The sequence below is a fragment of the Xyrauchen texanus genome, chromosome 47 (assembly GCF_025860055.1).
Source record: "Xyrauchen texanus isolate HMW12.3.18 chromosome 47, RBS_HiC_50CHRs, whole genome shotgun sequence".
In the NCBI taxonomy this organism is placed as follows: domain Eukaryota; kingdom Metazoa; phylum Chordata; class Actinopteri; order Cypriniformes; family Catostomidae; genus Xyrauchen; species Xyrauchen texanus.
In genome coordinates this window covers 3,981,341-3,993,260 of record NC_068322.1, presented here as the reverse complement: position 1 = coordinate 3,993,260, position 11,920 = coordinate 3,981,341, and the positions used below count along the sequence as shown (strand labels likewise).

The 11,920-nt window shown below is 37.2% G+C and overlaps 1 protein-coding gene across 2 annotated transcripts; it reads right to left on the bottom strand.

The window, feature by feature from the left end:
- Window positions 1-2,090: 2,090 nt before the first annotated feature.
- LOC127639263 (uncharacterized) lies at window positions 2,091-10,521 on the bottom strand. Of its 2 annotated transcripts, none has more exons than XM_052121183.1 (5): window positions 10,077-10,521; window positions 6,134-6,331; window positions 5,467-5,614; window positions 3,684-3,869; window positions 2,091-2,691 (listed from the first exon to the last, which is right to left on the bottom strand). In XM_052121183.1, the coding sequence occupies exons 1-5, from the start codon at window positions 10,237-10,239 to the stop codon at window positions 2,436-2,438; spliced, it is 951 nt and encodes a 316-aa protein (XP_051977143.1). In that variant the 5' UTR covers window positions 10,240-10,521; the 3' UTR covers window positions 2,091-2,435. The 2 variants fall into 2 exon arrangements, with proteins under 2 accessions (XP_051977143.1, XP_051977144.1); XM_052121184.1 differs by having other exon boundaries at window positions 6,134-6,328.
- Between the last annotated feature and the right edge of the window lie 1,399 nt (window positions 10,522-11,920).

The following is an 11,920-nucleotide window of genomic DNA, read 5'->3' as shown; positions in this document are numbered from 1 at the left end:
ATCTAAAACAAGATAAATAAAATTGATTCTTGTTATTTTTCTAAAATATTTTTACAGGAAAACAATAAACTAATTATTATCAAGAATATGATTTTTACCCTAATATCAAAGGTCTTACTAGAAAAAAATAAAATTATGATCAACGTGAATTATCTTGATTAAAAATATGATCGTGTCTGGTAACGTGTGCATGTAAAATGTCTAGAAATAGTATTTTAGCTTAGCATAAAGCTGACACAAGGTTTTATTCTATTTCTTCTGCTCCAAACTTACTTCTCTGTCTGCTCGTATGAATGTAACACATCATAAGAAAGTGTTTCACTGCTGTTCAAATGCACTTTGGATCACATCATTTATATGTAGAATCCTTTATTTTGGTCACACATTATACACACAGTGAAATGTATTAGTTTTCACATATCCCAGCTAAGCTGGGGGTCAGAGTGCAGGGTCAGCCATGATACAGCACCCCTGGAGCAGGTAGAGTTAAGGGCCTTGCTCAAGGGCCCAACAGTGGCGTCTTGGTGGTGCTTGAACCCCTAACCTTCTGGTCAGTAACCCTGAGCCTCAACCACTGAGCCACCACTGCCCCTGTATAATGTTTGTATAAATGTTTTCCATCTGAAAGGACTAAATATTAAATGAAACAAATGACAAGAAAATGCAAAGTAATCTCTTCAGTAAACGAAATACTTTTTTATGAAACTGTAGTCTAAATTACCAATTATTTAATTTGTAACTGTAGTGGAATACAGTTACTTATATTTTGTATTTTAAATATGTAATTCTGTTTCATGTATTCCGTTACTCCCCAATCCTGGTCACTGCTAAATTTACAGTTGTTCTTCTTTCATCCAGCAGCTGAAGGAACTTACAAAACCTCTGTTTCCATCACAGTGCTGTTATTTTCTTTGTCTGGGACAGATGAAATGCTGTTCCCTTGAAATCTCCAGAGCTGGGAAAGCCAAAGATGAACTGAATCATTTGACGTCTTGCCTTCTCCTGCAGCTCATTAGAAAGCCACAGTGTAAGTAAGTCACTGTGGCTGGACCCAGAAAATCAAATCTTGAGAATCAAACTTCACATGTAAGAAAGATTATGATGTGAACTTATCAGTGAAACCACAAAAGCATCAATAATACACTTCTCTCATGATTTGTTTGATTAGATTCACAATATGAATTCACAATTCAAGGCCTACTCTCCGTTTACTAATTTAATTACACCCTTTCATTAATATGTCATTTATTTTACAGGGCAAAATGTTACAGTGTTCAATATTCAAAGGTAGCACTTCATTATTTGTTTGTCAAACAGTGAGATGAAAAACTCACATGTGATTTCAGACATTCTGAAAAGAAAAGAAAGACATGATAGATTAATTCTTTTTTTTTTTTTTTAATTTCTAACAAAGTCATGTTTTAAAGGGATAGTTCATCCAAAAATGAAAATTCTCTCATCATTTACTCACCCTTATGCCATTCCAGATGTGTATGATGCTCCCTCTTCTGCCGAACACAAATGAAGATGTTTAGAAGAGTGTCTCAGCTCTGTAGGTCCACACAATGCAAGTTAATGGTGGCCAGAACTCTGAAGGTCCAAATATCACATAAAGGCAGCAATCCAATCGGTTTTAGGTGAGAACGGACCAAAATGCAATTACTTTTTAACTATAAATCTTGACAGCAGTCTCCTTGGCGACCATGATTTCAAGCTTTATTACACTTTCTAAAGCACCATCTAGTTCTCTTGGCATGCTTCTAGCACTAGGAAATGTAATCAAGCTTAAAATAATGATCGTACCTAGAGACTGCAATGAATGGCAAGATGTACAGTGAAAAAGGAGTTACATTTTGGTCCGTTCTCATCCGATCTCCAATTAGATTGCATCAGAAGACATTGATTTGACCACTGCAGTCGTATGGATTACTTTTATGATGCTTTTATGTGATATTTGGACCTTCAGAGTTCTGGCCTCCATTCACTTACATTGTTAGGACCAACAGAGCTGAGATATTCTTTTAAAAATATTAATTTGGCTTCTGCAGAAGAAGAAAGTCAAACACATCTGGGATGGCATGAGGGTGAGTAAATGATGTGAGAATTTTCATTTTTGGGTAAACTATTACTTTAAGATTAGGTTGATGAAATTCCAAGGTCTTTCCATATGTGGACATCTGTGTAACTGTCCTACAGTATATTTCCATAAAAAAATTGTTAAAATTGACCTTATAGTGTGATATTACACAACTCTTTTTGAGTGACAAAAAAAGATAGACAAAAAGATAAAGAGGAGGTGATTATTCCGATTTGTCCAAATAGTCCAAACCTATGCCATCTTTTCTCCATTATCCCTGGACTTTTTCTCAGGAGCCGGCTATAAGCCATCTTCATGGTAACTGTTGTAAAAGTTCTGTATACACAAAAACAAGTTTCTATGGCCATGGATGCTGTGGTGTGCCACTGGGGCCGTGGTAAGAGGGTTTGGGGTATGGAGGCAGAATGAGCTGTTCGATGTGGCTTTCTGTGGATGGAGGTGTGGAAAGGCGGAGGTAGACAGGCACACTGGGTGCAGCTGGTGCAGTGGGAACCGTGGGTGTGGGAACCCTCTGCAGGACCACATGTGGATACACCTGACTCTCCGTACGATAGAGTCCAGGAAGAGGAGCCTTTAGGAGATTTTCCTGACTCCTGTATTGTAAACACACACAAATAAATGTATGGCATGTTAATCTAAGTTTAAGTAAATAAACTCAAAAGAGCAAATTTAAAGGAATAGTTCACCCAAAAATTCTCTCATCATTCACACACCCTCATGTTGTTCCAACCCCGTATGACTTTTTATCTTTGGTGGAACACAGATGGCAGAATGACAGCCTCAGTCACAATTGACTTTCTTTTTACCAAAAATGTTTTTATTTTATTTTTGTAAGTATATTAATGGAAAATGTCTTTGAAACCAAAAAGCACCCTCAATTGCAATAATTGAAAAATAAAAGCATTGCATTAACAGTGTTTGAATTTTTTGGTGATGCAATTCCAGATTATTTTTTTAATCGAAAACTATTAGAATTAAAAATTCTATAAAAAATATTCACCAATATTCACCATTCAAAGTTAATTTCCCAAATACAATATTTTCTGTCAAATAATAAATAATAAATACAATATTTTGGAACTCAAAATTGGAAGGTGAATTTGTATCAATTATGAAATTAGTGATTAGGGGTTCTCACTCTCAATGGGGCGTGTGGTAAGTTGTGCGTGGATCGCGGAGAATAGCGTGAGCCTCCACATGCTGTGAGTCTCCGCGGTGTCATGCACAGCGAGTCACGTGATAAGATGCGCAGATTGACGTCTCAGAAGTGGAGACAACTGAGACTTGTCCTCCACCTCCCGGATTGAGGTGAGTAATCACGTCACCACGAGAACCTACTAAGTAGTGGGAATTGGGCATACCAAATTCAGGAGAAAAGGGGATCAAAAATATTTAAAAAACATTAAATTTCATCCCCAAAAATGCAAGCACTGTTGCATTTTTTAATTAGAGCAATTCAGCATGCTTATTTGCAAAGCCATTTGTTATTAATATAGTTCCATACGTGTTCCACATAAAAAAGGAAGTCATATGGGATTGGAGCGACATGAGGGTCAGAGTTTTTATTTTCTGTACAATCCCTCACCTCTGATAGCCACGGTTATCATAACCAGCTAACCCTCCCATATAGACTGGGCTGTCAAGGGACAAATGGGGGTCAAGGTGTTGGGATAGATTGTAAATTTTGGGCGGAGGAAAAGCCTCCCAGTCGCCCTCCTCTCGCTCCAACCAGCACTCACTTCTCCAGGACGATTTACGCTTGTCTCTGGTCCTGAAAAATCGTACAACAGAAAAATCATCAACCTTCTAATAAAATTCATAACAAATGCAAGACCTAAGGAAATTACTTGAATACAACTCTTCAATGAAGTACATTTCTTTTATTAATTTCTGAATTAAAATGTATTTTTGAGGGATATAAAATGTCTAGTTGGTGCACCTAATGTCCAGTTCATGATGGAGAAAGAGTCTCTTAAAAATATCAAATAATTGTACTTTTTTATGGCATGGCAAAGTTAGTTCAGGTTGTCTTCTGTCAAATGGTTAAATATTTTAGCCTATACAAAGGTACAGTATATGTGTAGGAAATAGGAATATTGTCACGGTTTCGTGTCACCCGCACCATGTTTCGTGTCACCCGCACCATGTTTCGCGTCATCTGCATCATGTTTCGCGTCGTCTGCACCATGTTTCGCTCGTCTGCACCGTGTTTCGTGTTGTCTATGGAACGCCAGGCAGTTCAAATATACGCGAATTTTAACACGTAGACAACGCGTAGACAACACGTCAACAACACGTTGTTTGCACGTTTGCATGTGTTGTCTACGCGTTGTTTACGTGTTAAAATTCACGTATATTTGAACTGCCTGGCGTTCCATACTGGTTGTCCGCCCCTGTTTTCTGTTTTACCGTTCACGCTCCCTGTCATGTCTTCCTTATTGTCCGCCCGTGTTTCACTGTCTCTGTGAAAACTACACTTCCCGTCGTTTCCGGCCCTGTCTGCGTGTTATTGTCCGCACCTGTTCGTCATTTTGTTATCACCGTGTCTGTCCATTTAAACCCCGCTGTTTTCCCCTTCCGCTGTCGATCGTTGACGTTACATGTTCTGCATTAACCTCTCTCCCTGCTGCTCTTGTTCCCAGCTCTCAGCCCGTTCAAGGATTTACCTACCCTTCGTGTATGGTCGCTGTCCGCACTCCTCCTGTATGTTATCCAGCATTTTAGTTTCCTTTTCCCATCGTGGACCTTTTATTTTCCCCAGTGTTTGTGTTATTTCAAATAAAGACCGCTTTTGGATCCACACCTCCCGTCTGCCTTCTCCTCCTTCCACACAATCGTTACAAATATATCTATACATTTTTACATGATGGTTACAAAACCCAACATTTAAAGAGTCATTAAATCAATTGAAATGTTACAAATGGAAAAGAAAAAAGTTTTTCTGAAACCAACATGAATAAAAAATTAAGAACTTGGCAAATACATTTTCATCTAGATTTTTCCCCTTTACATCATCTCTGACATTTGTCATTGACCTTTAAAGTGATGGTTCACCCAAAAATGAAAATTCACCCTCATGTGGTTCCAACCCCGAATGGCTTTCTTTCTTTTGTAGAAAACAAAAGAAGAGGCAGAATGTTAGCCTCAGTCACCATTCACTTTCATTGTAGGAAATAGTTACAATGAAAGTGAATGGTGACTGAGGCTTTCAACTACTTTTGTGTTCCACATGCAAAAGAAAGTCATACATGTTTGGAACGAGATGAGGGTAATAAATGATGACAGAATTGTAATTTTTTGCTGAGCTATCCCTTTAAGCGTTTGCCTCTTCCTCCCCTGTGTGTGTGTGGCTATGTGTTTGTGCATACCTGCTCCTGCTGTCTGTCCTCTCTGTGCTTATGCGCTCCTGCAGGCAGCAGATGATGAAGGACACAGACATGGCGAGGATGACGATGCAACTCACTACCGATGCCAGAACGGCCACTCTCAGCCCGTGGTCCTCTGGTTTGGGAATGGCTACAAGAGACAGAAAGAGTTCAAATAAGGACTAGAACTACACGTGTACATGTTTTTATGAGCAAAGCTACAGATTACACTATTATTGTCAGAACCACACCTCTTATCATCAATATTTTTGCATAATTAATAATGATTAAGCATCATTATTTATGCAAATCTATTAATTTATTCTCTAACACTTGTAATTCATAACTTCAGATCAATAAGTAATTAGTAGAAGTGCACTGATAACTGATAAGTTATTTCTAAATAGTTTCAAGCTCTTTAAAGTCAACATGAAATACCATTAGCAACCCATTACCTTTCTTAATGTGATATTCAACAAGAAAAATATTAGTGTTGGGCTTAATTTTATCCATCAGTAATTGATTGGATCATGATAAGGGGGCGTTCCATACCAGAATAGAGCTGGGTGGTTTAATAGGAGGGGTTGAAAAATAAAGAGGGCATGAATAGACTCAATTCACATTTCATGTTGACTTTAAAAAAGTAATGGTGAAGGCTAAGAACGTAGACCTTCACAGTCAGGAGGGTAGTTGCTCCACTGAGGGATGTCTCTGTGCAGGATGCAGGAAATTTTCTCACTACCCACCAGCTGGTGTCCCTCAAGACACCAGAACACCAACACTGAGCCCACAGACATTCCAGAGCCTTTTTCTACATAGAAAGAACCTCGCCGAGGGGGAAGCAGTGAGGCGCAGCTCAGGACTGCTGCTAAAGTGACACAAAACAGACACATAGTTAGGAACCAGTGCACACTTACAGCAAACACACTGATACTGATAATAGGATAGAAGGAAATAAAAAAAAAATGCCCCTATTACTGTCAGATGTAATTATTGTCTGCAGCCAGATTACTTGTTTGATCAAAAGTGTAACTGTTCAGGTTTCCTGACATCTTATCTGTGACATCGAGCTGCTCTGCAGCTCCATCTTTGATTGCAAGTCTCTTTGTAGTTGCATGCCATTGGAGGGAGGGGTTTGGGGGGAAAGGGGCGTGTCTAATTCAATGGCTAAGTCTGGTGGAAATTGGACAATGGCTAATGTCACTGACAACCAGTACCGCCGCTCACTATAAGGAGACTATGCAGTCTGCGTAGGACACCAACTCCCTAGGATGGCACCAGAAAGTCCACCAGCTGCCCTTACTCGCACGTTATACGTTATTCAAGGACTCGAAAACAGTTGCGGAACACAGATGATCGGTTCGCGCTTCATATCACGTGACTTCATTTTTAACACACTAATAACACACATATTGTTTACGTCTTTGAAACAGTGAGTATTTTAATGTTTACCGATTAGCCCCATTCACTTCCATTGTAAGTGCCTCACTGTAACATCAATTTTTGCTTAATAATGCAATTTTTACATTTTTGAGGTTATCTACATTATGCCACAAATGCTTTCGATTTGCTTCATTTGTTCTATAGTAAAATAACATTTATAAGCATTTAACCATCCTAATCTAATCTTTCACATCAAGTGTTTTATCATTGATCAGTATTAAGGCACTTACGAGCACAATATTATAACACTGATGTTTTCAGTCAAAATCACAACTTTACATGTTTCATAAATTTGTATTATATGAAAGCATTTTTTCTTCCACTCCCTCTACATTCCCACACAGAATTCAACGTCTTCTTGTATCTGTTTTCTCCAAATGAGTCTTCATAACATCATTGTCCATCCACACAGACAATATACAGTGAAATCAAACTCATACTGACCGTGCCAGAGTCATTCTGCTTAAGCTAGCAGGGTACATTGGATTGTGTGATTTAATCCCTTTTACTGGTCTCATTAAGCCTGGTTTAACTGGCATGGCAATGCTGCAGACTCCATGGCAAAATAAATAAATAAAACTTTTCCTTCAGCCCCCTCTCACTCCCTCTCCCTTACTCCCCAAGGGTCACACCAGATAGGTTTTCTTAGAATAGAACATGATTAAATAAAGCATATGGCTGCGCATTAAAAATTAATCATCCACAAGTTCCACAAGCAGAAGGCAGGGATGATGTACCCTGACCAAACAGCCCTGAAGTTGCATGACTGGCATGAGTGATCAGCAAAACCACAGTTTGTGTCCTATTCTCAGTTTGTCAATACATGATTGTGTAACTTTAGCAAGGAACTTTGTGCAAGTATATATCTGTCTTTTAGACATCTTTAACATGTAATTGTAACCCTCAGGATGACTGCACACTACTCTGCTGACCTCGAGAGCTATTTCCATGCACCTTGGCTTTCTCTCTTTAACACTGTCAACTAAGTAATCCCATTAAAGTACAGTGACGTGGGTGTCTTTGTATTAGGTAGATGTGTGACACTGAGTAAATGGAACAACTTTAAGGGTTAATCTTATATTTAACTGATTTTTAATTTAGTTAATTACTTTTAAATATAATACTTGGGTTACACATGCTTTTTAATAATATTATTTATGTAGAATATATTTAAGAAATCACATTTCACCCAAAAAATCAAAAGAAGAAAAACAAAATTAGATTTTGCAAAAACAAAATTACAGCTTTTGTTGGACCATTAAGATTTATTGCATTGTGACATTATTTTCATGACAATTAAGCACATATTTTCCCCATAAATTCTCATTACCATAATTCTGGATGTTTTACTTCCCTTTTATTTATTATTCTAAAAATTTGTTATTATGAATAAAATTAATGAAACACTACACTAAATATTTTGACTTTTTTTTTATAATTATAATTTTTTAAAATACATTAAAGGCAGTAAAACAACAAATACCATGATATATGGATACTTTACAATTGTATTAATATGTTATTATTAATACTATTATTAATATTATTATTGCTGTTGTTGATGTTTTGCATTACAGTAATGAATTGGATGGTAAAAATAATCAAATTACTTTTTAGTACAAAAAGTATTGTAACACATTACATTTTAAATTCTTAATCAGTTAATAGTTACTGACTTTCATTACTTTGGGTTACATACTTCTAAAAAAATTTATTAAAAATATGAATTATGGAAATGTATGCAGAGTGTATGACGTACATGCGACAATGTACAAGGAGGAAACATAGACATTACTTGGAATTATTTTGAAACCTTTCTGTGAAAAGTGTTTCTGAAAGTAACTTAAAAGTAACATCATTATGTTTTTTGATGAATTAACTATAATATCAAGTCAATAATATTAATACAATTATATAGAAGTAATTAACCATTTTAGTGGATTACTTTTTGATGTAACTACCCAACACTGGTCACAATGCTAAAAGCTTAATGTTCTCTAAAACAGGCTAAATTTCCTTAATGCAAAATATAATTTACTACAACTTCCTTTAGGTTTTTGGCCTGATATATGACCCAAACTTGTTCTTGAGAGGTTTCGTGAGGTTCACCCTTACAAAGTTTCACTGTAGCTAGCTTTACACACAAGGAATCCACAAGTCTCTCCAAAAAAAGTTTCACTTAAAACCTCTTAGGTTCATGGTGTGCATTACTCTGAAAGCAGGGCAAATTCTCTCATGACCACGGTGGCGATTAAAACCCCTCCAGTTCAGTTTCAAAGCTGGCAACTTTGCAACGGAAATGAAAAATTGCCAAGGACTATTCCACTGCCACGTGGCAAAAAAGCTTAGATTGTTTCACCTGTAGAATAAACCTCAAGGTAGCTGATCCCCATGGACGGTCTGAAATATACTGTATGTATGAGTCACTCTGCTATAAAACACCTTGCAGTTTGATAATGTCCCTCTTTCTCTTTCAGACTCATCGCCCCACAAATCTGCCACACTATTGACTTTCGATCAGCAGCATGCCAATACACTATTTGCAAAGTATGCATGACTGGAGAGCTCAGCGGTGCTAGCATATTTTATATGTTCTCCAATCATATTAAAAACTCCATCAGTTTTTTATGCACTTCTGGCCAACTGCTGATCTGATTTGCTCTGTTGACCATGCAGCATTTTTATTACCTTAGTATTGAGCTATTACGAAAGCTCTTTTTCTATCTAAACCCTTAAGAAGACTTTGCCTTTTTCAGCCAACACGTGAATTTCAGGAGCAAGTGCATGTGTTTATTTGTGTGTTTTTGCAGTAACAGCACGTGTGACTGTAGAGTTGCACCTTGCATCATGAGTTTCTATGGCTCTCTAAAAATATGTTCCTTTTTAAGTTATGAAAATTGTAAAAAAAAAAAAAAAAAAAAGAAAAGAAAACTAGATTACAATAGCACTTGAATATCAATATTAATTAAAATCCAAAGCAGATCATGCAATGCTGTGTACACAACTTTTTACACAACTGTGCAATATATTTACACTGGAAGAGTCATAACTTTACAGCAAAAAATTGTTACAGCAAAAAAACTTTAATTGTGTAATAATTTCTTTAAGCATTTGATTTGATTGCATGGCATAGAGACAACGTGCTAATTTACCATTATTGTTTTACACACCTGTGTAATTGGTGGTGGGGGTCTCAGTGTTGTTCATCCATGTCTCATTAGCCAATATTGGACTGACTGAAGACCCCTCATCTGGTGTAAATGTCCAAGCTAAGGTCCATGTCATAGAACACAGCACGAACCCCCAACTGAGGGGTCTCTCTTTCAGAGCCATAGGCGACTGTGGTTATGAATAAGTAAGAAAGTACTGTCAGTCTGTCATATCCGGGTCTCAGTGCTGTTGGTTCTTGGTGACTCTCTTGCGCTTCAGCTGCGCACCAGCCAACACCGGAAGAACTGCAGCTCACTTCTCCAGAGGATCAGAGAGAGAGAGAGAGAGAGAGAGAGAGAGAGAGAGAGAGAGAGAGAGAGAGAGAGTGTGTTACACTGGCTCTATTCCCTCTATATGCTTCTGTGTTTCTCCGCTGTAAGCTGCTTGCCACCGCGCGCTGCTGCAGCTCCACACTGCTGATTATGATCCGATAAACGGAGCGCTTGCGTAATGCAGCGTACAGTACAGACAGCGCGGTCATTTGTGCGCGCTCACACTCTGAATGATGCGCCTTCCTGCGCTCGCTTTTTCTCACGTGATTGTGGGACAGTGGCTTTTCAAGTGGTGCAGAAATACTTCAGTCAAAGTATAAGTGTATCACAGCAATCAACTACAATTAAGGCTATCTACAGACAGTGGTCTAAGTACCAGGGCTAGTTTCTTAGGCTACTGCAGTAAATATTTACATTGAAAGTAAAGTTTTTTTTTTTGTGTGTGTGTGTGTGTTTTTTTTACACTTTTGTATAAGCCTGAAAGTACCTTGGCTACAAAAAAGCGAAACATTTCCGCCGTGATTGCCCAGTAATAATCTACGATGACGCGTTTTTAAGCATTCTTTATCGGCGTGAATGTAACATTTATATATATACACATATGTATATATATATTATATATATTACGGTAATATTACACAAAGTATAATGTTTTAAACTTACACTATGCTGTAAATAAAACAATAAATTATAATTTAATATATATATATATATAATTAATTCATATATAATTATATATAATTTATTGTTTTATTTACAGTATTGTGTAAGTTTATTACATTATACTTTGTGTAATATTACCGTTGCATGTATTAAAAAGGCTATATAAATAAAGTAGAAAAAACGACTCTGTATTTATTTCAATAAATCACAAAATTCAAGAAACTAAAATATGATTATTTTCTTAGTTTAGAGGATGGAAATAAAAAAAATACTAATGTAAGTTTTAGCTTATGCTTTTTTCTTGGGAAAATAAACATTTATTTACAGCATTAATGCAAAATCTGGAGTGACTGTTTTGTCCAGAGAGTTCAAAACTTGATTTTTTTTTTTAAAGATTTCGTTTTCTTTATGAAATCACTCATTTAACCCTTGATAGATAGACAGACAGACCGACGGATGGATGGATGATAGACAGACAGACAGACAGACAGACAGACAGACAGACAGACAAACAGACAGACGATGATGGATGGATGATAGATAGATAGATAGATAGATAGATAGATAGACAGACAGACAGACAGACAGGCAGACAGACAGACAGACAGACAGACAGACAGGCAGACAGACAGACAATGATGGATGGAGGGATGGATGATAGATAGATAGATAGATAGATAGATAGATAGATAGATAGAAAGACAGACAGACAGACAGACAGACAGACAGGCAAGCAGACAGACAATGATGGATGGAGGGATGGACGGATGATAGATAGATAGAAAGACAGACAGACAGACAGACAGACAGACAGGCAAGCAGACAGACAATGATGGATGGATGGATGGATGGATGATAGATAGATAGAT